This window comes from Peromyscus eremicus, chromosome X (genome assembly GCF_949786415.1).
Source record: "Peromyscus eremicus chromosome X, PerEre_H2_v1, whole genome shotgun sequence".
NCBI lineage: Eukaryota > Metazoa > Chordata > Mammalia > Rodentia > Cricetidae > Peromyscus > Peromyscus eremicus.
The window spans coordinates 22,401,739-22,428,517 of record NC_081439.1 but is presented as its reverse complement, the minus strand read 5'-3'; the positions used below and the strand labels follow the sequence as shown (position 1 = coordinate 22,428,517).

Here is a 26,779-nt window from a genome sequence, read left to right as displayed (position 1 = left end):
GCCAAGTGCTTCATAAGCCCAGAAGCGAGAATGTGAAGAAAGCATAACTGTAAGATGATTTTCAAAGTCCTTCAGGGAATAAGAATATAAAAGGGGAAGGACATTTAAACTCTGAGAAAATATCTGAGACATTCATGAAAAGCGGAGCTCCTAATCTCCTACTTTTGCCCATCCACAGGTAAAAGTCTCCAGTCAAGACAAGGACAGTTGTCATGGAAAACCCATTATGCCAGAAAGGATGCCTGCTCTCACTTCCAACAACCTGAGCTCACAGGAAGATATACCACAGGTAGCCTGCCTGATATGTCAAATGAAACTAATAATACACTATGTGAGCAAAGCTGCGTACCCAGATACTGGCAGCCATATTGGATAATGCCATCTGGAGTATCATTTCTGAAAGACCTGCTTTTGGCATTGTCCATCAAAATTCAAATGGCTTGTCTACTTGGATTGGCAGTTCTACTTCTAGGAGTATATCTTTCTTAGATAAGTGTGCAAAATGTCCAAGCAAGTATGCTGCCTCTGGACTTCACAAACTACAGTGCCTATGAATGAGTAGCAAGAGAAATGATGAGAATGATGATACATACACACAAGAGACTATTACATAGCTATAACAACAACCACGTAACCCTGAATGCAGGCAGCACCATCCCATGGAGTGGTTTCTTTCGCTGAATAGAAAGGAGAAGGAATATCAGGACCCAGCATTTATGTCTGTTTCCCGACCAAGAATGCAATGTGACTAGCTGCTTTACATGCCTGCTGCCACGCCTTCTTGGCCATAATAGGTTGTACCTTCAAATCACAAGCCAAACTAAATCACTCCTCCCTTAAAAAATCATCAAGAATATCTGTTATATAGCTACGGGATTGCTGCTAAAATATAGCAAGTACCCTTGTTAAAAATCCCAGTGGGGAAATGTGTACAGCATTTGTGTGACTTTTACTGGTGTGATCAAACACCCAAAAGAAAACAACTCAAAGAGGAGAGGCTTCACTTGGGCTCATTGTTTGAGGAAATGAAGCAGACCATGGTGGGAAATGGCTAGTAGCAGGCAGCCTCTTGGTGGCAGGTGCAGGTGGCTCATATTTGCCACATCTTAGAGGAACAGGAAGCAGAGAAGCAAGCAGAAGCTGATCTGGGCTATAAACTACAGGGCCCACCCCACAATGACCCACTTCTTCTAGTCTCACGCTACCTCCCAAAGCAGCTGGAGAGCAAGTGTGCAGACACAGGAGGCTGTGGGAAACATTCCATGTTCAATCCATAGCAGCGCATTATCATCTGTGTCTATGAAACAGGGGCGATCTGTGTTTGAACGCCATCCTAACACTGGAAGGAACAACAGTGCTTAACAAAGCTGAGTCATGCTTTGTACCATTCCTTCAATTTATTTTAATATTACTGTGTGCATACGTGTGTGTATGTTTGTGTATGAACATGCACAAATGCCAGGGCCGATGTATGGCCATCAGAGAATAAGTTGAAGTCAGGTCTCTCCTCCTACCATGAGGGTCCCAGGTATCAAACTCTTGTAGTCAGGCTTGGATGCAGGAACTTTTAGCTGCTGGGCCATCTCACTTAATCCTACTTTGATTTTTTTTCTGAAAGCACGAATGATATATATACACACATATATATATATATAGATATATATGTATATATAGAGAGTTGGGATAAGAAAAAGGAAATGGCCAAAAGAACTATGGAATCTATTATTCTTTAGATTTACTTGGACCAAAGTTCTATTTTTTTTCTTAATGCCAGACAAAATGGTCACTCACTGTATGATCAATTGATATGAAAATGTCTCTAACAGCAGTCCCATACAAGTAAACTGGTGTAGCCAAAGGTTGATTTGGGAACATGGCTGGCAACTGCTAATGGGCATGGGGTTTCCTCTTCATGTGATGAAAATATTCTGGAGATGGATAATGGTAAGAGTTGCACACATCTGAGAATATACTGAAAACCACTGAGTTTTGTACTTTACATGGGTGAACTACAGTCATATGAATTACAACCTACACCTGATATTATAACCCAAGGTATCTAATACTCCTGGACCCCTTGGCCTAGGAGACATCTGATAGATGTAAATGTATGTTCCACCTCATGACTTTGGGAAGCTTCCATATTAATTGCAAGCATTTCCGGAAGAAGTGACTCTGCAATGTCACTCACACTGTTAAAAAGGCAACATCACATGGGCAAGCCTCAATGTGTTGCCCAAGGTCACAACTGTGGGCTAGATAATGCAGTGCTGCTCCAAGCCCATCCCTGCCTAGCTGGGGACTTGATAACCTAACTGCTACTGTCTTTTGTGTGTCTCCTTCCTGTGCAGAGACACTTCTGGTTTCCGTCAGAGGCCCCTCTCCAGTTACTGGCCCTCATTCTTCCTCCTCTTCTGTGCAGGGAGCCAAAGTGGCTACTGGACAGCAGCTGAGAGCACAAAAAATGTGCTCTTCTGAGAACCAGGGCCTGCATTGTTCTGGATGGGCTTTGGGACTGCTTTGTGGGCCACTCCTAAGTTTTTAAGGACTGTGACTCTAGGTCTGCAGCTGAGTTGCAGGTGGATGAAGATATCAAAAAATGGGGAGAAGCTGCATGCATGCACACACACACGTGTGTGTGTGTGTGTGTGTGTGTGTGTGTGTGTATGTGTATACTCAAGTGTGTATGTGTGTGTGTGTGTGTGTGTGTGTGTGTGTGTGTGTGTGTGTGTGTGTGTATGGGACCCAGGGCAGTAGGCATGCCTAGCAATGTCCTACCCCTGAGCCACAGCCAAGGTCACTGTACTTTTGAGTCCTTCTGAAGCCCGAGGGTGACCCTTGACCCTGGATTCAAACAGTTGACTCACATTTACTCTCTTTTACTTTAGCTGATGGGTAGAGGTCTCGCTTACCTTTCCATACCTTGGCAATACAACACCACTCTACTACGTTTTGTCTTCCCACATAGCAGCTGGTAAGGTCTACAAGGTTCAGGGTCTTTAGCCTCAGTTTGTAGAACGCAGTGTGTCAGGTCAGCACTACCTTCTTATTCTTGTTGCAGCCTCAACACCACATGCTCTAATGGCTCGCACATTCCTTGAAACTCTTCCATAGAGCTGCGTGACTTGGCCACTCAGTGCTACTTTCTTAGGCTGCCATTACGGCACCGGCCAGTTTGTCTGTAAACTTGCTCATTTGTCAGTCATTCTGCCACTCCTAAGTACTGGCTAGCTGTGTCCTGATGGCTATACAGAACGGAGTCTGGGCATATTAGGCCCTCAGGGCTGGCTGGCATTGGATGATCAGATGTCAGGTCACATGGTTCAGTGACTGCTCCCTGACCAACTCAAACTGTGCATGTCTTTCTCCATAGGGGAATGAACTGTAGACTGGGACTAATGTTTGCATTAATTTTCTTCGTCCAGGGAGTCCAGTACCCCAGGGACACTGCATATTCACCCGCCTGTGGCATGGCTTGTGGCTGGATTTCTCACGGGTGAATACTTTCTCCCTCATCCAAAGGCTCTGCTTATTGGCCAGGGTCTGGATTTTAGCACCCTGCTTTATGGAGGCCCCTGCATAGGTGGGAGAGGCCAAGCTGCCAGCCCTTCCCCATCCCAGCCCCATCCCCTAGACCATCAGAGTACAGCTCTCAGTACCGTCTGTATGCAGGCAGGCTTTAGCTAGCTCCCATTCTTGTCGTTCCACATTCATGTATTTCTTTTGAAAAACTGAGTTCTATTCTGGCAACTCCAGTCAAGTGTTGGGATTTAGAAGGACAAACTCAGTCAATTGTGTTAATTAAAACGCTTTTTACAGAGAGTGCATATGTGTGTTCATTTTTTATTTTCACGAATGATGTGAAATGCTGAGAGAGTGATGGGCTTCTGTGCTGAAGGCAAAGCCTGAGACCTACTTAGTGGCTCATTTGTATAATAAAGTGTTATATAATTAAAAGCAAGCTTTCTGGGGGCAGGGATATAGCTCAATGGTACTGTACTTGCTTACCATCTAGGAGGCATTGAGTACTATCCTCAGCAACATACACACACACACACACACAGAAACACACACACACAGAAACACACACACACACACACACACACACACACACACACAGAGCATGCTTTTTTCTTTTTTCTTTTTGGTTTTTCGAGACAGGGTTTCTCCGTGTAGTTATGGTGCCTGTCCTGAATCTTGCTCTGTAGACCAGGCTAGCCTTGAACTCACAGAGATCCACCTGGTTCTGCCTCCTGAGTTCTGGGATTAAAGGCGCGCACCACCACCACCCGGCCAGAGCACACTTTTATAAAAAGTTCTTCATGTGTGGTGTGCACATATACGTGGAGGTCCCAGGTTAATGTCAGGAGTGTTCCTTGATTGTTCTTTTACCTTATTCAGTGAGGAAGTGTCTCTCAATTAAACCCTGAGTTAGTCAGATAGCTCTGAGGATTCCCGACTCTGCCTTCCAAGGCTGAAATCACAGGCAGACCATTGAGCACACTCGGCATTTACATAAGTTCTGAAGACTCAACTCTGGCCCTCATGCTTGCGGGGCAATAGCTTTAACCACTGATCTATCTCACCAGTGCACAAAGCATGCTTTCTCCTTTGAGACACAGAGAAATACAGAAAGCAGGAAAGCAGTAGGGAAAGAGAGAAATCTGCATGGTATTGTTTGTATGGTACCTTTTGGCTCCTCCAGCATCTGGGGAAACGATGATACAGTTTTTCCATTCAGTGATGTTTTCCCGAATCCACTGAAGAACTGCAGGCTCTGCATACAAATTATCCACAGGAATATCAAAGAATCCCTAAGGAGAGAAATCAATGTCACTTTGCAGGTTTGTTTTCTGATTGAGTATGAGATTTATTAGAGTACATGATTGGTGAGGTCAGTGGTTCAGCACAGTGGAAACCCCCAGGAGTGCAGGAACCATCACATGTCTGAAGGACCATGATTGGAGAAGTATTTGGCCCACATTCACCAGGGAAAAGCTGCTTCTCAGCTACTATGCTTTCCAATTCATCCGCATTAAACTTGGTGAAGTCTCAATTCTTCGAGATGTGGATTTTCCAGCAGCCAGAGAACTTGAACTTGACCCTGTGCAGGGTCTCAATCACATGTTCCTTTTTCTGCAGGTTGGTACAGATAGACATGATGGCCTGGCCACTGTGCCCTGGAGCTTCTCTAAGGTGATACATACACCCATCTGAAGCCTGGACTAGAGACAACATGAGATAACAGACATGACTATCTACCAGAAAATTCTGTTTCTAAGGTCCCTTAGAGAAACCCATATAAGCAGCCTCCCAGGTAGGATGCTATTTGCAGCCAGGGCACACCAGGACCCACGAGGAAAGGAACTTAGCTTAATTGGATGCAGATTTTTAAAAAGATAATTGCAATCTCTAAATAATACTTGACTTATTTATTCAAAAGATACCTTTCTATAACAGTCTCCCCTTGGCTACTTGTAACAGAATTAAATCTAATGATACAGAGGTCATAAGACATCTTTTGGTCCAATCCATTTTCTGGGTATGCTGATAGTTACGTGATGGCCAGTGCCCCGAAGGAAAGAATGGCACTGCAGGACAGAGGGGAAAGCAGGTGGCTTTGTTGCTGTTGTTGTCTTAGCACTTACCACAAATTCATAATATATTGTAAGTAGGCACCATGAAATGTGGCCTGTTTTAGTGAAAAAGAAGGAAGTTATGAAGAAATTAGAAATGCGTATTGCAGGAACAGGGGAATGGCTCAGTGTGTGAATATATAAAGTACTTGCTGTACAAGCATGATGTCCTGAATTGGAATCCCCAAAAGCCATGTAAAAGCTGGGTATGATAGTGCACATTCTATAACACAAGTGCCGAGGAAGATCCCTGGAGCTCATTAGTCAGCCAACCTACCTGAATTGATGAGCTCTGGGTTCAGTGAGAGATCCTGTCATAAAAACTAAGGTGGAGAGTGATTGAGGAAGACATCCAGTGTTGACCCCTGGCCTTCACCTCTTTGTGCACACAAACACACATAATGCATACTACAATGCTACCATTTCAACTATTTTACACAAGTTTAGATGGAATCATAAAGCACATAAAAAAAAGCATTCCTGTTTCTCTGAAATGAATTGGAGGCAAAGTGTGTTAGGGATAGAGGCATCAGCAGGAAAGACAAACAGTCCAGAGAAGAGCTGTGCAGACTCAAACCTTTCAAAATTAGTTACAGAGAGTTAGGACCTAACCATGGGCAGAGTAACAGTGCTGGTACCTGGATCTGAGAGGCATGCAGGTCCATGGTGATGATGTGATCGGCCCCAGCAACTGACAGCATGTTGGCCACAAGTTTAGCAGAAATTGGAGCACGACTCTAAAAATTAGAAACAAGGATTTAATATCAGAAAAAGATGGAAACTGTTAGATTCCTCTCACAAAGATATTCATGAGGAAACCAAATCATGGATGGAACCAATAAGGAAAATTACAAGTTATGAGAACAAAAGATATATTAAATGCATTTGGTTACTAAATATTTACTATTGGTTGGCATTGTTTGTTTCTAAGCCTGGATTTCATAAAGCCCAGATTGGTCTCAAGCTCACTTATATAGCCAAGGATGACCTTGGACTCCTGATCTTCTTGCCTCCATCTCCTGAATGTTAAGATTATAGGCATGTGCCACCATGTTCAATTTCTGTGGTAGTACGGCTGGATCCTAGAGCTTCCTGTATCCTAGGCAAGCATTCTACCAACTAAACTATATTTCTAGCCTTATGTAACCTACTGTGAGGCCATGTACCTGACACTACAGTATAATGCAAATATCAAAGGAATAAAGTCAAACTGTGTACATGTGACGTCACAATTTCTATGATTCAAATAGTAAGAAAGCATGAAGAGGTTCAACAAGATGGTTTAAGAGATCACTTTTAAGGCAAGGCCAGCCAATGCTAGCAGAAGAGTGCTCTAGAAGGAAACAATGAAAACAACTCATCTAAGGCCCCAAAGAAGTCCAGCTACAAAAGAAGTGCCATGTCCTGACAGATGAAAGCTAACCCTGTTACAAATTCAACAGCAACAACAACAACAACAAACAAAAAGCCAATAAAGAAAGAACACTTACAGGTGATTAAGAATTCAACATTCATCAAAACAAGTTCATTGTCGTTACTGTCATTATGATTTTTCTAAAGTTACCTAACTTCTTTTTAGCTTTAATTTCCACATCATAAATCACAGGCAATGAAAAAGCCCACATGAAAGCAACCAAAGAGACTACACAGATATCATTAGCCATAGTTCAGACATGACGTTGGTGGAGATCAATTATTAACAGCATTGCATGCTTATAAACAAGCCACAAAAAGAAAGTACAATCTTAAAATTAAAGGAAAATATTATTACATTTATTTCCTTTCAAACACCATTTTGTTTTTTAAAAAATACATATCACCTTATAATAAATATATATAAAATTTATACATTTATAAATATAATCAATAAATATTAATAGTATGTTATTAATATATAAACATTCATTTATACATTAATTTTACATTAATTACACACACATAAAAAATCAGAAAAAAACATTCCTAACATTACCAGCAGATTTCCTAGAAAGTGAAACTATGGGGAAGTATTTCTTGCCTTTTTTTCTAAGCTAGAGTCTCGCTAGGGAGTCCTAGCTGTACTGGAATTCGCTTTGTAGAACAAGCTGGCCTTGAACTAACAGAAACCCACCTGGCACTGCCTCCAGAGTGCTGAGGTTACAGGGGGAAGCGTTTTTGTTTTGTTGTTCTCTTTTTTCTTTTTTAAATTTTAGGTGTGTGGGGTTTTTGCCTGTATGTATGTCTGAGCACCATGTGCATGCAGTGCCTTCAGAGGCCAGAAGAGGGCATTAGATTCCCTGGAACTAGAGTTATAGATGACTGTGAACCACCTTGTGTGCGCTAGGAACTGAACCCAGGTCCTCTGCAACAGCAGCCTGTGCTCTTTATCACTGAGCCATCTCTCCAGCCTCTCTTTTTCTTATTTTTAAAAGGTGGCTTTTTTGTTTTTCTCTATACTAACTATACATCATAACTTACATTTTTGGTTCTTTTTTTAACTCCCCTGTATGGTATTTCATGTTACCTTTGGAAAAGAATCAAATTTTCTCATCTTTAATATCCAAATGACTCTGGTCAATCCGGCTGTAGCCAATTCCTAACTCTTCTCCCTTGCCTCTGCTCCTGCGCCCTTCCCTGCAGAGTAGACTGGGTCTGTTCACTCTCTCTAGAGACTGCCATAGCCTTGTGTTACAAACTCAACTGCCCCTATCTCACTCCATCTATACCTGTGTGTTTGATCCTTCAAGGTCTGGCTCAAGTATTGCAATTTTAAGTGCCCATAAGAATTACAGAAATAATCCCTCTCTTCTGAGGTGACACTTGGTTGATCAAGAACCTTTGACTAGATAGCCCTAAAGAAAAATATACAGTGATAAAATGACTCCTAATGATATTCTGCTGTACTCATAGATCAGTTCCTTGTTCAGTCATCATCAGAAAAACTTCCTCCTGCAGCAGATGGGAACAAATACAGAGACCCACAGCCAGACATTATGCAGAGAGAGAGAGAGAGAAACCTTGGAACATTCAGCCCTAAATGGAATGTCATCTCTATCAACTCTTTCCCCTTAGAGCTCAGGGAACCCCATGGAAGAGGAGGCAGAGAGAGTGTTAGGAGCCAGAGGGGACACCAAGAAAACAAGACCCTCTAAATCAACATGAGCAAAGCTCATATGAATTCACGGAGACTTAAGCATGCACAGGGCCAACATGAGTCTGCACCAGGTCCTCAGCATATATATTATGGCTTCCAAGTGAACTTCTAAGAGAAAGCATTTAATTGGCAGATTGTTAACAATTTCAGAGGTGAGTCCATGACCATCATGGTGAGGAGCATGGTAGCAGGTGGGAGGTGTGGTGCTGGAGCAGTGTTGAGAGCTTACCTCCCCCACAATCAGGAGGTATAGAGAGACTGGGCCTGGCCTGACATGAGCTTTTAAAGCCTCAAAGTCCATGCCCAGCAACTCACCTCCTCCAACAAGGTCACATTTCCTAATCCTTCCCAAACAGTTCCACCAACTGCAGAACAAGCATTCAAACATAAGAGCCTACAGGGGTCATTCTCATTTAAACCATCACAAGTCTATACAGAAAAAAAAAATCAGTGTGGCATTTAAAAAGCAGATAAAGTGCTTACCTTGCAAGCATGAGTACATGAGTTCAAGCACAGAGTACACATCAAAATGTTGTGGTGTGGTGATAGGTGCTTATAGTCCCTGTGCTGGGGAGGCGGGGACTGGCATATACCCTGGGGCTCACTGGCCATCCTAGTCTATCTGACTAGTTTCAGGCCAGTGAGAAACCTCATCGAAACAAAAATAAAAACAAAAACAAACAAACCAAACCAAAACCAAAACCAAATGCAAAAAGACAGCACTGAACGCCAGAATTATGACATCTGAGCTTGTGCACTTACTCATGCACACATAAATGTACAGGAATTGCACACATACATGTTCCCCCGAGCAGAAACACACATATACATACAAAGACTACAAGATTACAGAGACTTGTGTCAATTACTTTATCATTCAAATATGAACATGGCCTTACAAATGATTCTGAAAAAAAGAAGAAAAAAAATCCAAGTTGACAGCCCTTCACTCTCTCAGAAGTAATTATGCCCTGCCTGGCTCATAACCCACTGTTCTCTCCAGGGAAGAGAACTAGCAATTACTGAGTGTCTACTACAGGAGCCAGCGAACGTCAGCTTATGGGCTAGACTTGCCTGATACCTGGTTTGGAGCTAGGGATGGTCTCCACACTTAGAAAAGCATTGGGAAAAAGACAAAAATAAGATTTTGTAGCATTTGCAGATGACATAAAATCCATACTTCAGTGAGCATAAATAAAGCTCCATTGGAACATAGTCATACCCATTTGTTTGCATATTGACTATGGCAGTTTCTACACTAAAATGGTAGAAGTTGAGCTGTCACAACAACCATCCAATTGGGCTACAAAGCCCCAAACATTAACACTTGGTTCTTTTCAGAAAGCTCGTCCTCTTGTGTATGAAAGGCCAGGAGCTTCATCCACAGTAGCTCAGACGGTCCTTGGTGTACAGGTGAGGACACTGAAGGTGCAGAGTTTAAGGAGCTTTTACGAAGGGCAAACTGGGTGAATCATGGTGTTGGAATTCAAAGCTGAGCCCGCTTCATTGTAAAGCTGCAACTCCAGGGCTCACATCACGCCTTGGACAATTACGGTGACATCATCGTCACTTTCCTGTGTGAATATTCCATTGTGTTAAGTGGTCATTTATGAAACAGTTTCTTTCCTGTGAGAAGCTGCCCTTGGCTTCTGGTACTTACAAATCAAAGCTAAATAAACTGTTCCACATACACAGGGCAAAGGGTAAAAACACATGAAACAAGTTTGGAAGATGGTTTAAAGCCCCAAGATTTTTCTGGACTTTTTCAGCAGGTACTTCTTGGTAGAGGCAATTACACAGAATTTCTCTGTGCCATTAGAGGTTATGGGCAATACAGTCCCAAAGGAAGAGAAAAGAACAATAGGCCGCCTGGGAGGGCTGCCCAGAGCTCCTCCTGTAGCCAACAAGAATGCTCTGTCTAGCTCCAGAGACTAACTGCAGCACATGACTTTCTATGACATTCAAACACCACCTGCTTTCTGTCTGCCTAAGTGAAGAAAAAAAAAAATAGAAGTACCTTCCTCCATCTCAAATTATCAAAGCTAAGCTGCATGGCCCAAGGGAAGAAGTGAATTGTTAGAACTCTACAGAATGCAATTGGTACACCTTAAAGGACAGGTGAACAGATTAAACCAGATGAGAGAACAAAATTGTTTCCTCACGATAGCTTGAGTCATACTGACTACACAGATCCATCGGAAGTCATGGCTGTAGGGGCCAGCCAGGTAGCTCAGCTGGTGAAGGTGTTTGCTATGCAAGCCTGAGCTGGACCCAAATAAAGGTGGAAAGAGAAACTGACTCCACAAAGGTGCCTGCTGACATCCATGTGTGTGCCATGGCATGTACACACACACACACACACACACACACACACACACACACACACACACAAATAAAAAGTAAGATTAAAAGTAAAGGAAGTCATGGCTCCAGAACAATCCATGGGTCTTGGCCTCCTTAAAGGTCAGTTTAGGCTACATACTTATACAAGAGTGGTCATGTATCAGACTTGCTGAGAACAGTGTGAGGAGTGGACACTTGTTTTCTGGCACAATCAGCCTTGGGCTTCCTTTTAATCTCTGGAGCAGTGGTTCTCAACCTATGGGTTGCTACACCACCACCACCACCACCCGCCCCCCCAGGGTCAAATAACCCTTTCACAGGGGTCACTAGGGCCATCCTGCATGTCAGATATTTACATTATGATTCATAACTGTAGTAAAATAACAGTTATGAAGCAGCAACGGAAATAATTTTACGGTTAGGGGTCACCACAACATATTAAAGGGCTGCAGCATTAGGAAGGTTGAGAACCACTGCTCTAGTGTGTCCTGTCTGAAGTGATCAATGATAGGGAACCTATACTATGTCAAAGCTTAACCAAGCCTGAAAAATGTTCACCCCATCCATCAGCGACTTCATTTAATACCCATTGGTGTAGCTGGAATGTTGGTGCCTGATTTGGGACTGTTGAACTTCAGAGTTAAAAGAGAATACACTGCTGCTTTTTAAAGCCATTCCCGTTTGTAGTCATTTATTGCAGGGGTGTGAAGAAATAAAACACTGCTGTGGTTGTTTCTCGTCTCTAACAGAAAGCGTCAGTTTCCAGAGCTGTACCCATCGTCTCTCAAATGTCATCATATCCCCACCTCTTGATGACGGTCTTATTAGCAGCTAAGTTTGGAAAGGCATGGGACACATGCTCAAAATGGCCCCATATGGAAAACATATCTAAATGTCTAACAACAGGGAAACTGGTAGCTAGCTGGCCACACAATGCAGTTCTGGAAAAACAGAGCCCCTGGGGGCGGGAGAAGGTGGGGTGAGGTGATTTAGTTGGTAAAGGTGCTTGCCACCAAACCTAATGACATGTTCTTTCAATCCCTGGGACTCACATGGTGGAGGAGAAAATCAATGCCCACAAGTTTTCTTACCTTCACATATGCACGCAAACACCCAAACACAAGCAAACATACCCCCCACACTAAATATAATAAAATATAACATAGTCATTGATGTACTGAGAAACTCATAGAGCTCTTTTTGCTGGCATAGTGCATGGCAGTCAGGGGACACAGACCAAAAGACCAACACATCTCTTGCAATGCCAGGGGCAGGTGGCAGGCAGAACTAGATTCTCTATCGTAAGTTGAGAATAAAAGTAAGAAGAGAAATTAGTAAATACCACTTTAGAAAATGCGATCATGTATCAGTTATGTCAACAACCACCACCAAATGTGTCTCAATATTTGTATTCCTTAAAGAAGAATCTGGAGTTCCAATAAATGCTACCCCTCCAAGTGGACAGGACCCTTGAAAGGAAAAAAAAAAAAACTAAAGAAAATACTGAAGATACAACATAACACTATCTCCTGAGCCAAACACAAAACGTAAAACCTACAAGACATGAACTTGATTCAAATTAATTACACTGACAAATGCCTTGCCAGTCAGTTTCTTTTCTGTTGCTGTGCTAAAACAAAGACAACTTAAAGGAGAAAGAGTTTAATTGCCTCACAATTCTAGGATACAGTCCATCATCCTGGAAAACTTGAGGGGGCAGGGACTTCAAGCAGCTAGTCACATCCCCAGTCAAGAACAGAGAAAATGAATGCGTGAATGCTTATAGTCAGCTCACTTTTCTTTTATTCAACCCAGAACCCAAGCCAGAGGAATGGTGCTGCCCACTTTCACACTGGGTCTTCCGACATGAATTAATGTAACCAAGATAATTCCCAAAGACATGCCCACAAAGGAACCTGACCTAGAAATCCGCCATTAGGTTTTTCTTCTCAGGTGATTCTAGGTTGTGTCAAGTTGACAAATAAAATTAACCATTTCAGTGAGCAACTTCCTACAAGAGTGGGTTGGTAGAAAAGAATGAAGCTGGCCCGTTCCCATTCTCTTGTTCCTTGCTCATACATATCCCTTCTACGTGTGACTAGTTCCTTTCTCTGCCATATTGTGAATACCTGCCAGGATGCCAGAGTTGAGTTGTTTGGATTTTCCAGCCTAACTAAATGAACCCCTTTATTTTATAAGTTACTCAGCACAGATCCTTTAGTTACAGTAACATAAAACTGACTATAAAACTAAGCAGCACTCCAATGCAAAGTGTGACTTGTTAGACTAAACCAAACCTGCTACATGTCTGGGTACTACTTATGAGCTATTAAGTTTCTTTTGCATGTTTAAATGATTGGGAGGAAATGAAAATAGTATTTCATGGCATATAAAATAGTAAGTCACATGTGTCTACACATTTTAATTCTGATTTGTTTTACAGTTTCACAATGCATGCTTTACATACTGACCACTCTCACCTTGAAACCTACCCCACCACCGGTGTCCACCCTCCTCCTCCCTGTATCTGTCACTTACATATTGTCCTCTGTCTCTGTTTTTGAGGTACACAGTTGGGTAGCTGCAATAAAAATCAGTCATTTACAGAAAAAAATTGGCTGACTCTTTCTATCCATATATGATAAATCATGTCTTGAGTGCTGAATGTAATTCTTCATATCACATTTTAATGAGCACTGAGTGACTAGCTGTGTTCGGTACAGACTCTGGAAACCATTCCTAAAGATGATGGGATTAAAATTCAAGGAGATCTTAGGACATGAATTCATGTTTATACAGGTTATTATTTTGTTTTTATTTTTCAAATCCATGGAAATCCTGAGTACTTTTTTTGAAACAATAGCTTCAAGTCATCACTGTCATGAAGTGAATGATATTGTCTCCCCAAATTCATACCTGCCTACAAGTCTGGAATGGGACCTCACTGTAGAAAGATCTTCACAGATGCTATTAATGTAAAGAAAAGGAGATGAGGTCATTTTGGATAAGAGTGGCCCCAGATCCAATGATAGTGTCCTTGTAGAGGATAGAAGTGGAGACACAGAACTGGAGGAGAAGCCATGGCATGGAAGACACAGGCAGAGGCTGGGATATGTAGCCAGAATTAAGGGATGCCTAAAACTCCCAGTGAAGTAGGCAAGGTGGGGAAGATTCTCCCTTAGGGTCTTAGAGGAAACTAGATGAAATTGTGGTAGACTGAGTGGAGACCTGCAAAAAGTATGTCCATGTCCTGACTCCCAGAACCAATTAATGCCACTTGGAAGTAGCATCTTTGAAGACGTAATTAGTAAAGGATCATGAGATAAGATCATCTTGAGTGATGATGGCCTTAAATGCAGTGACAGTGTCACACATAGAGAGAAGTGTCTTGAAGACAAAGGCAGAGACTGAAACAATGGGGCCACTGGCCAAGAGAAGCCTGAATGCCCGGAGAGTTGCAGGAGGCAGGAAGGATTCCCCCCTAGAACAAGCATGGCACTGACACATCTTGACCTCAGACATCTGGCCTGTGAACTTATAAAGAATAATTTCCTGCTCTGTAAATCTGTCCAGCTCATGGTAATTTGTGATAGTGCCCCTAACCAACCAAGATAAGTTCCTTCAATGCTTGTTTCAATTCCAACTTTTCTAATGTGTCATAAAGGCTCAGAACAACTGTATTTTCTTCAACTTCTCCTAGAAACTTACAGAGCCTCCACTAATGGGAATTTCGCTAAAATAATTAGCAATATTAATGCTGTTCTCCTTACAAGGCTAAAAAGAGATAGAAGATTGATTTTAATTAAACTTTAAGGGGCACTGTGGATTCACATGCAGTTGGAAGCAACAATGCAGATGTCCTTATGGCCCCTTGCTTTACAATGGAAGCCACTTGCAAGAACATAATATTGAAACTGAAGTCCTCACCTTGATGCAAAGCTGTGAGTTAATTTGGATGGTCTTCAGTTCACCTGTACTCATTGAGGAGTGTGTGTGTGTGTGTGTGTGTGTGTGTGTGTGTGTGTGTGTGTGTATGTGTATATTTAGCTCTGTCTACCACCTTACAAAACTCTATCATGACAAGGATAATGGTATTTGAATGCCTTGAAAACATACATTGCCTATATTGATACATATGGTGAGTTCAATGACAGATCTGAAATAGACAAGGTGAGGGCACATATTTACATGATCATTGAGGAGGAAAACCAATATTTCTGGTTAGTCTAATGAAGGTAGTAGTAAAGAAACTGTGGTGAGCACAACAGGTTTCTAGGGCAAGACACACCTCGCCTACCTTGTCCTTTTTATCTTGCCGGGCATACGGGAAGCAGGGTATCACAGCAGTTACCCTAGATGAGGATGCAATCTTGCACGCGTTGATCATGATGAGTAGCTCCATCAGGTTGTCATTAATTTCCCCACAGCCACTCTGGATGATATAGACATCTTCCCCTCTCACACTTTCACCAATCTCAACGCTACAAAAGAACAACGCCATCTTAGTTTTCTTTGCCTGTTGTTTAAAAACACTCTAGAAAGGTGAGTTAAGGAATGGGGGCTTATTTTGGCTCATAGTTCAAGGTACATCCCATTATGGCTGATGTTAAAATGGAGGGACCGCAAAGCAGCTGTGCATGCTGCATTCTTCAATAGGAAAGCAGAGAATATGAACTTATGTTGCTTTTCACCTCCCTTCCCACTTATAGAGTCCAGGGCCCAGTCCGGGGAAGGGCGCTACACAGTGGGTGGGCCTTTCTGCCTCAGTTAACACAAGTAAGATAATTTCCCACAAGCTGGCTCACAGGCCCATCTCCCAGGTGATCCTAGATTCTGTCAAGTTGACAATGAACAATCAGACATCACAACATTGGTTAATGTCAACGTCTCTAAGACTCCCTGAGACCCACCTCCAACTTCAGCAATCCAGCGGGTCCAATTATGGGACTCAGCACAGAGTCTCTATCCTGACTGTGACTTATGAGATGGCATGAACACAGAACAAAATCAGCAAAGGGAAAAGTACACAAGGGAATCCAGGTGTGAACTTCCAGGCATTCTCTCCCAGGGGAGTCACAGAAGTTCAGCTCAAAGTCTCCAGCAATGAACTGTGACAACTGGGAAGGAAGGGTTACCTACTAGGGTGGACATAGAGACTTAGAGCCCAGGCTTTTTATTGGAAGCTGGTCAATGTAGTCACCCACTGCCTAGTGCATACCAAAATGCTAGCTTTGCACCAGGCAGGCGGGAGCTCAGTGCAAGCCACATTGTTTCCTGGTCATTAATAGTTCACATACAACGAGCCATTCTTACCAAAGAATGGTGTGGGAATCCCTGTAAGAGCTAAGTTCCCATAGGCCAGCCAAGAGCTGACCTCGCAAAGAACCTTTGTAAGTGCCAGGCCTTCTCTGAGAATTCCTTGCGGTAATTTTTCTATTATTAAAGTTAAGCATGGATAATTCAAATCACAGAGGCTAAACAGATGGCTCAGTTGGTAACGTGCCTACTGGCACAAGCATAGAGGACCTGAGTTTGGCTCCACAGAACCAACACTTAAAAAAAAAGGCCAGGTACAGTGGCACACACATCTATAACCCCAGCTCTGGGGGAGCAGAGACAGCAGATCCCTGGAGCTCATTGGCTGGCCAGCCAGGCAGCTGAATAAATGAGCTCCAGGTTCAGTGAGAATCCTATCTCAAGGAGTAAAGCAGAGATGGATGGAGGAAGTCATCTGATACTGACCTCTGACCTCTGGACTCTACATGTACATGACCACAGAAGCATGTACATATACCACATACACAATCAAATCATGATCAAAGTATGATTCAGCCTGTAATCCCAGTACTCAGGAGGCTGAGATAAGAGGATTCCTGAATTCCAGGCCAGCCTGGACTACAGAGGGAGAATTAGTCTCTGTCTCTCTGTCTCTGTCTCTGTCTCTCTCTAAGGCTTCTAACAGTTAAACAGCCTGGAGACAACCAATTTCAATCTTTGATGGCTTTTTAGATAGAGATTTATTTTCAAGTCTCCAGCTACCATGTGAGACCTGAGTCTTGATTTTTCATGAGGCATCAGGTATTGACTTCTCACTATGGAAGATGAGGATTTAACATCTCTTCATCGATACTCCATCATACAGATGAATGCTTCCAACCTCACCATCATGTCAATACAGATCAGTATTCAAGCTAAAGATTGATTGCTACATTTGAACTCTGTCCATGATCAGAGCTGAGCTGTGAAGTAAACTAAAACAAACATTCGTATTTTTCTTTTATGCACAAGTTTCGATGTGTGTATGTATCTTTTACCTTAGCCTTCCTCTGGTGAATTTTCTATTTACTACACATTCACATTTCACCCCACATAGTCCACTAACAATTTCAATCTCCTAGTGTCAGCCTTCAAGTCCATCTCCACTTTCCCATTTTGCCAATATCCTACCCACAGCTGGATGACTTGAATGGCCCAGATGCCATAGGGATTCTCTCCACCTTTTGGCCACACTCCATTGGTCATTTTCTGTATCCTATTATGGTATACTTCCTTGTTTTGCTAGTTGTCATCCTGTACTCCTGGAGAGTTAGTGTTAGCCAACTTTGATATATTTGGGACACTATGTACATCATGTGAATTTTGTTTCTGTGTAACTTATCTTAAGATAGGATTCAGAAAACTGGGGCTATGAATGGTAGAGTATTTGCATAAACAAACATGAAACCCTGGGTTCCACCCCCTATACTGGAAAAACGAATATAGAAAACTTCACTGAGCCCACCTGAATACAGCTACTTAAAAGTACATCATCAGAATCTGGTGTGATGGCACACACTTAGAGTTCCAGCCAAGATGACTTTGAACTCTTCTTCTTGCCTCCATCTTCTAAGTGCTAGAATTACAGGCATGTGCCACCATGCTGGGCTCTGAAAATGAGTTTTGATATTTTTTCACAGTCCTCCTGCATAAGGCTCTCTGTTATGGATGTTAACAGTGCACTGTAAACCCAGAAATGAAAGGAACAGAAAGAAACTGAAATCTATCTCCTTATTTTGAGTGCTAAAGAATGAACACAATTCTTGGGCCAATGAGGTGGCTTTGTAGATAAAAGCAGATGCTACCCAAGCCTGACAACCTGTGTTCAGTCCCTGAAATCCACATAAGAAGCTGAATGTTCCAACTATTGGATTAACACAATTACTTCAAGTATAGAGCTAATTTAATTTGGCATGTATCTGCAACCCCAGAACTCCTCCTACACAGAGGTACTACTTCTACAAGTGCAAGGAGAGAACTGATTCCTCAGTGTGTCGTGGCATTCATGTGCACATACATACATACAAATAACTTAAAATGTAACACAATTACATCAAGTATAGGACTAATTTAATTTGGAAAGCAAGTATTACCTAGCTCAGGGGCTGACAGAATATAGCACACAACCTCTTTTCGTATAGCCCCCACACACAATAAGAATGGTTTGGTAGTCCCAGTAATGAATACCCCTAAAGACATCTATACCCGAATCCTTTGAATATCGTAGATTATATGGCAAGTGGGATGTATATATGCAGATGGAATCAAGCATGCTAATCAGCTGATCTTAAAACAGAAAGGTTATAGTGGACTATTTAAATTTGTCCCAGATGATCAGAGCTGACCTTCAAATTGAAAGAGGAAGACTATGAGAGTGAAGAAGGGATATGATGACTAAAGCAAACCAGAGAGATCCTCTACTGCCGAAGGTCTCCAGATCCCAGGGCTGTGGGGTGCCTACAAAACTGAAAAGGGGACTGGGACTCTAGCTTGCTAGAGTGCTTGCCCAATATGCATGAAGCCTTGAGTTGGGTCCCCACCAGTAGGTAAAAGCAGGTATGGTGACACACTCCTGTGATCCTGGTACTTGGGAGGTAGAGACAGGAGGATCGGAAGTCCAAGGTCCTCATCAGCAATATTGAGAGTGTTCAGGGCTAGCCTAGGCTACATGTGACTGTAAGCAAAAGAACAGAAAGCTGGAAAAGGCAAGAGAATAAATAGAGTTTCCTATGAAGTTTCAGGAGGAAAGCCAGCCCTGTTGACCTATGCAGGACTTGTAGTGGATAGACATGTAAGACATAGCAGTAACAGGGACGGCATGTGGCCAGCAATGCCTAAAATATTTACGATCTGGCTCTTTACAGAAAGTCTCCGATCTCCTGGTCTTATGACTGTTTATCCCCACAAGATCACATTCTTTGGCCTGCTTTTCCTCACCAAGGCACTGCAATCCTATGACTAGCAGTCCAGGGGAGCACAGAAAACACCATGGCAACATTTCTTCCAAAGCCAGTTCTGCTTCTGCTTACAATGAAGACATCCCCACCCCAATCTGTAGTGCAGATCTCTAATGGGTTGTGTGGATCAGCTCAAGGACAAGAGACCCTCAGACAAAAAGACTGAAGCAATGCTGAATGGCCATAGCAACTTAAATGGTGGCTGCGTATTTTATAACATTTCTTTCTATTGTGACATAGGATTTAAGTCTCTTCCCTAGAATCTAGATGCCTTCCCTAGACCTAAGAAGGCTTTGACCAATACAATGTTATAGAAGTGATGATACGCCAGCTTCTAAGCCCAGGTCTTACCTGACTGGTACTTAACTACTTCCTGTCTTTTGAAACTCTCCCTCTTGGAACACAGCTTCTGTGCTAGAAGGGAACCTAAGCAGCCCTGTGGAGTAGTTCTTAGACAAGCATCCAGGCAAAAGCTAGCCAAAGTTATCAGCCACATGAGTGAGCTATCTTCAAAAATGGGTCCTAAGGTCCCAGTGCCCACCCTAGCTGCCACCAGTGGAGACAGAAACAAACCTTCCTTGCTCTGACTTGCACAAATTTCAGGTCTGGGAACCAAGTAAACAGATTGCTTTAAGCCATTGAGTTCTGGGTGATCTGTTAAATGTCAGCAACCAGAACACTGGGTCCCATGGTACAGGTAAGGACCCTGACAGCAGTAAATTAACCAGGGTAAAATATTACAAGAGACCTGAGATACCATCATGAACACTGCCCTCCAAGTCATGGAGGGTTTGTGGGGGTCAGAAGAGAAGCTGGAGTATACTTCTCCCTGAAAAATGGAAGCAATTCAGAGATGTGAAGGTAAAAGTGGAAGAGTGCCTGTGTCATTAAGTAGCATTTAAGAGGAACTAGGAATCCAGGTGCTGAGGGCCAGGGCACAGCATCCAGACTTCTGCTCTTCACTCAGCAAGAGGCACTGAGGAAACAGTACCTTACATAAACTGAGTCCATTTTCTCTTGTTTTTGCCCTTTGTTTTCTCATCTCTACAGCCAATTTGAGGACTGTGTGTAAAAATCGACCTCTGTCCCATTGTAGTTCATGAAAAGAATTAGCACATTAACCTTGTAAATTCTTCTAGGTGACAGAAACATGAAATGTAGCTAGGTGTTGTGCATGTCTGTAATCCCAGCACTTGGGAGGTGAAGGCAGGAGGATCAGGAATTCAAGGCTAGACTCACTCAGTGAGCTCTGGACCAGGCTAGACTACATGAGGCCTTGACTCAAAGAAAGCAAAAGCAAACAAAACAATCACAACAAACAAAACAAAAACCCAGCCCAACCAACAAAACACAAGAAACATAACATGGAGCTGAGGGGTCTTGGATACCTTACAATTTCTAATGGTCAAAAGTGGTTAAAAGAGAACCCAAATGAAATAAAAACAAGTCTGCTTTCCATTTCAAATAAATGTATGAACAATTACACTTGAACATCCCAGTAAGTTTCACCCAACAGCCCATATAGGACTTGTAGCAGAAATCCAATACTAACCCAGCAATGAACTTCACCTAGATTAGCTATGCTTTGCAGCAAAGAATTGTTCTGCACCAAGATAACAAGGAAGAGTTGCTTTACTTACTTTCAAAACCCACAAGGTCCAGAAATGTCTCCTTTATTTACATGACAACACCTTGTGGACAAAGACTCTTATTCTACTAGTGTTCTCTTAGCTTGGACAGGACTGAGAAAATTCTGCAATAGTCAAACCTAGATCTATTCTCCAAAGTCCTAGAGCACCCTCCATATATTAAACTCTACAAAGGGAGCTGTGGATGTAGCTCAGTAGTCCAGTCTACTTGTCTAGCATGCACAAGGACCTGAGAACCATCCTCAGTACTGAAAACAAACAAAGGCAAAGTGATCTTTTAAAAAAAGACATTGTTTTATATTTAGCTAAGCTGGCCTCAAACTTCCTATGTAGCCAGGGATGCTCTTGAATTCCTGCTTCTCTTGCTTCTTCCTCCCAAGTGTTGGGATTGTAGTGTATGCGACTATATCCTGTTTTGATGTGGTACAGGGGACCAAACCCAGGGCTTTATTCATGCTTGGCAAGCAACTCTAGCAACAGAGCTACATCCCCAACCCCAAAGGGGCATTCTTAGCCTGAATTGTCTATACAGTAATACTATCTGCCATCTGTTTCTCCTATTATCATCCAAGGTGTATAAATGGAGTTTACCACCTAGAAAAGGTCACATGGGATGCGCATAGCCTTTAGAAAAATAATCTTTGTCATCGACATTAACCTAACTCTTAGCTGGGTCTGGTGACACCTGTAATTCTAATACTTTCAAGGTAGGGGTGAGTACTCCTGTGAGTTTGAGGCTTGCCTGGGCTACACAGTGAATTCAATAAGATCCTAGATACTATAGACAAATCCTGTCTCAGAAAACCAAAATAAAACAACAAAAAGAAAAAAAAAAAATGCCCTTAACTTCACAAATTCTCGATTGACTCAAAGTTGTCAAGATTTTCTGCTTTCTTCTGAAAATTTAAAAGTTTTAGATTTGACATTTCTGTCTATGATCCATTTCAAGTTAATTTTTGTGAATATGGAGAAGGGTCGATAACCGCCCCCCCCCCCCCCCCCCCCCGTCCCGTAAACTTGTTGGATGAATTGCCACACTGCCGAACGTAGAATGGTTATCTGTCACTGTGGACTGTATAGCTGGTTAACTGGACTAAACAGAATGAGGAAAAGTAATTGGCCTCGGGCAAGTGGGATAAGGAGCGCTCCCAGTCCAACTTCAGAGGAGGGCTACCTCCTGCCTGGCTGCACTGAATGCTGGTGACCACCTCTTGCTCCCGAGAGAAATGGGTAGAATTTTTGCCAAACTAGGCTCTTGCGGCTGTGCGCAGCTGAGCTCCATAAACACAAAGAAGCTATTAGTTCGCAATATTCGATGCAGCGAAGTTAAAGGAAGCCCAGGAGCGCTCAACACGTGCGTCCAGCTTCCCAGGCTCTTTCCAACTCGCACACAAACCCACCCTTCTGGATAAGGCAGTACTCAACACCCAAGCTGCTGGGAAGAGTCACCTGAGCGGCTGGCAGCACTCTGATCGCCAGCCGCTGGAAGTAGCGTTCGAAAGTTCCCCAAGTAAACCCAGTGCCCGGGACCTGTACAAAACCTTTCCGACCACGCTTGAGTCTGGGTTTCCGCCTGGCAGAGACTCGGAAACTGGGGCGGGCGGATCCACAGATGTCTCCCTACCCCCACCATTCCAGGCACCAATGTGATGCCCACAAGCTTCGCCCACTCTCTCAGACGCGCAGTGACTGCACCGATGTCGCCCTTCCGGACTGAGGACACCAGGCAAGGCAGTGCAAAAAGAGGGGCCTGGGGTGCCTAGGGATCCATAGGTCGCCGAAGTCCGGGTGCTGGAGGCCCAGCCACTAGAGGGACAACAGCGCGCAAAGACTCCAGGGTGACTGGGGGGTGGGGGTGGGGGGCTCCCTTGCTGGACTTCTTTCTCCCCGGGCGCAGCCGCGGTGGCTCTGAAGCCGCGTTGCTGCCGTCCCGCCCCGGAAGGGAGAGCACAGCGCCCTCGGAGGTTGCCCGGGCAAGCGTTGGCTCCTGCCTCAACCCTGGTGTGGCTCCCACCTGGTCTCCTGGTTGCTGAACTTCTTGGTGACCACCTTGCCCAGCTCCAGGCCCAGGCGATCGGCCACGCGCTGCGACAGGTCCTGGTGAGAGCTGCCGCTGAAGAGCACGATGTTGGGCATGGTGACGCAGGGTGGCTGATGGGCGCGCTGCGAAGGAGAAAGTGATAGCGACGCAGACTGCTGCTGCTACCACTGCCGCTGCTGCTGCTGCTGCTGCGTTGCCGCTACCGCTGCCGCTGCCGCTGCCCCTGTCGCTACCGCTACCGCTGCCGCTGCCGCTGCCGCTGCCCCTGTCGCTACCGCTGCCGCTACCGCTACCGCTGCCGCTGCCACTGCCGCTGTTGCTGCGGTGCCCGCTGCTGCTGGTGGAGCGGGAAAACCCGGCGGCGGGACTTAGGGGGAGGGGAGGAGCTGGGGGAGGAGCCAGAGAGAGAGCAAGCCAGCCAGAGAGGAGGAGCAGCCGACTAGTTGCTGGAGGGTGCTGGGAAGCGGCTGCTGCCCACGCTGGCTGGGCAGCAGGTTGTGAAGCTCTGGGTGGTCCAGAAACACCCAGGTGCCGTTGCTCGGTAGGGGAGCTCGATGCTCCACACTTGACCTCTCTGACTTGCCTTTAAGTGGGGAGGTCAACGAACCAGATGGAGTGGACAGAGAGAGGGCAAGCGATTGCGGGAAGGGGCCATAGGGGTGCCTCGCAGCCAAGAGCCGCCTTTCAACCCGGAAGCTCAGAACTCAGAGGTGATACTTGGAGTTCAAGTGCACCCAGCGTCCATGTGGGAGAGACTGACACAGCTACCTGCATTTGCACCCGAATGTGAAGCATGTTTCACTTTATGTGATGGTATACACTACCTTTGAAGCTGGACTAGGAAAAAGGTTTTCCCACCAACGAGAATTCCTTATCTCTCATAAATTTAGATGTGTATTTTGAAAAATAAGCTCAAGTATTATTTTGTTTTCGATTTTTTTCAGTAATAGCTGAATATTCGTTTTCTTTCTTATTATATAAATGCCTACACATACTTCTCTTTTGCCTCTTGGTCCACAAACCCTGAAAATTTGAGCGTCTGGTTCTTAATAGTTAAGTGTGCTGCTCGTAAAGAAACCACTGATGTGAGCCACCATTTGAGCCCTAAGCTCAAGTGCAAGGGGGAAAGCCTGTTCTCAGGTGGCCCATTGACTCTACCCAATGGGCTCTGAGTCCTCATTTTTATGTAGATAGGCTAGTCCTCTGGCTCCTTTCACAACACTGTCTCTTGGATTCTCATGAGCCTAACTCCTCAAAAGCTGAGGTCCGGGGCTAGGGGGAAGAAGCTAATGCATTATCGGAGCCAATCAATGGGCACAAACCAAAGCCAAATGTAAGGAAAGGAGATGCCTCCTGAGCTCATGGAGGAGTGGGGCACTGGTGATCCTGATTACCGTTTTTTAAAAGCCTAGAGAGACAGATTAACCTTGTCAGATAAATAGCTGGGCACTACTAATGTCCACCGAGAATTGGCTTGCCATCCACAGTCAAGGTCACTTGCAGCTGAATTGGAATTGTAGCCTACTCTAAAGGTACATCCTGTGTTACTGGGATTAGGGACATTGTTCAAATCCTTGTTTTTGTTTTTGTTTTCATTTGGGTCCTTCCTCGTACTTTGTAAATTAGATGTCTGCTTTAGTGACGCAAGCCTTAAATCTCAGCACTCTGGAGGCAGATACAGGTGGATCTCTGTGAATTCAAGGCTAGCCTGGTCTAGTGGAACCTTGTCTTTCAGAACTCCTACCGCCCCTCCTCCCCACCATCCCCCTCCACAAACCGAAGCAAATTAGATTTACAAAAGGGTTTCTTTTGAAACTCCAATGACCTGCTTACCAAAAAGTTCTCCAAAGCACCATTACAGTTGAATTTCTGTCCCCTTACATTCTGCTGACAAAAGTGTATATGTCCTATTGTTTTTTTTTTTTTTTAAAGCCAAGGTGATGGTGATATAAGTAATCACATCTGTTGGGAAGTTAAGATGGAGATCAAGAATTCAAGGCCAGCCTGTGCTACATAGTGAGACTTTGTCTCAAAAACAACTGCAGCAATAATAATCTACCTACAGTGGGTTTTAAGCTACACCCAGTCATGTGCTGCATAAAGATTCAGATGACAGACCACACCATTAAGATTATATCGTTTAACGATGTAACAGCTGTCTTGGTTCATTTATGTACACTCTACTATGCTTACAGGAGCATGATTTCACTTCATGATGTGTTTCTCAAAACATTTCACATGGTAAGTAGCATATGACTGTATTCCATAACAAATTAAATTTGTATAATAAATTGCCATAGAAATGAGATTTATACTCATACTCAACCATATGTCTAAAAATTTTATTGAATGAATCTGCTAACATAATTATACTTAAACTCACCTAATAAAATTTACTACCAGCAATGTTACTGTAATTTTTCTGTCCTTAAATATTTGTCTCATAGACCAAATTTATTAATCATGACATGTCTCTAAATATATACATGCTATCAGGGGGAAAGTAGTTTCTGATCAGTGTGGGGTCCTAGGATTCTTTGATAACAAAACTGACGGAGCGTAAAATAATATGTTGAAGTTCCCAGTCTCTAGGTTAATTCATAGATGAGATTCTAGAAGCTAAGATTAAGTTGTAACCTTGATAATAGCATGAGATGAAATATCTGTGTTGGCATGACGAGGAAAATGCTTGTTAATAGACTATGCTTGAGTGTTGAGTGTACAGGGGGCAAACTGTGCTTACAATTGATGAGGATACTAATGGGAGTTAGCAAAAGCCATCCTAAGAAGCAGGCTGTGCACAAAACCATCACTGAGGAATATACAGGCTTAAGAAAACACCTACAGAAAGAAAACACTTTCTTTCCCAAGCACCTTTGTCTTTGATCCACAGGATTGTGGAAAAACGTTCATCTACAACTGTCTCTCAACTTCAGCACAACTGACAGACTGGGTGATTCTTTGTTGTGGAGCTTTCCTGTCTATACAGGATACTCAGAAGCATCCTGCCCTGGTCTCAGCCTATGATAAACCAGTAGCCCCTCTCTACCTGTTGGGACAACTAAAGTGTCTCCAGGAACAATAAAATATCCCCTGGCAGGGCAAAATGACCCCAGGTTAAGAACCAGTTGTCTGAGTGAGCCCCTGGACCTTTCCTCCTCCATGTGGACTTTTCCTGGTGGTCATTCAGGCTTCCTCACAATGTAGCTTCAGAGTTGCAAGAAAGAGTCATCCAAAAAGACAATCCTCAATGATAAATGAATAAATGAATACATGAATGGAACCGTATTGAGATTCATCTTGTACTCTACCATCAAATTAATTAAAAATAAGATAATCCGTGTGAGCAAACACTAATACTCTGCTTGTATCTTGCTTGCTGATATCCTGCTGCCCAAAGCAAGTCACATGGTCAAGATCAGAGTCAGTGTGGTGTGAATGAACAAAAGAGTTGCACGTTATGTCCACCAAAGTTCCACCACAATCATCTTCATTCCTGTGGGGAGAGGGGCTCCAGGAAAGCACAGCCTCTGCTACTGTTTAAATTTACAAGCAAAGACTACATACTCTGTGCATATGGGCTTTTAGTCCTTACCCATATTGCACAACGTTTACTATTTTAAGATCGATATATTCTCGGGAAAAATTTAAATGGTGAGAATTCCCATTGCTAGTATGTGACTTCACTTGTGAATGGAGAGGAC

General features: G+C 43.5%; 1 protein-coding gene and 1 pseudogene across 1 annotated transcript in view; both read right to left on the bottom strand.

Moving 5' to 3' along the window:
• The window catches only part of Prps2 (phosphoribosyl pyrophosphate synthetase 2), a 34,384-nt gene extending 11,093 nt beyond the window's left edge, over positions 1–23,291 (bottom strand). The window contains exons 1-4 of the mRNA XM_059250587.1: positions 23,049–23,291; positions 15,410–15,593; positions 6,275–6,373; positions 4,690–4,814 (exon numbers count right to left, since the gene is read on the bottom strand). Of these exons, the coding sequence (XP_059106570.1) occupies positions 4,690–4,814; positions 6,275–6,373; positions 15,410–15,593; positions 23,049–23,170 (530 nt within the window). The 5' untranslated portion in view covers positions 23,171–23,291. The remainder of the gene's footprint in view (positions 1–4,689; positions 4,815–6,274; positions 6,374–15,409; positions 15,594–23,048) is intronic.
• On the bottom strand, positions 5,270–5,387 carry LOC131900285 (small nucleolar RNA SNORA70; annotated as a pseudogene).
• Positions 23,292–26,779: the final 3,488 nt, after the last annotated feature.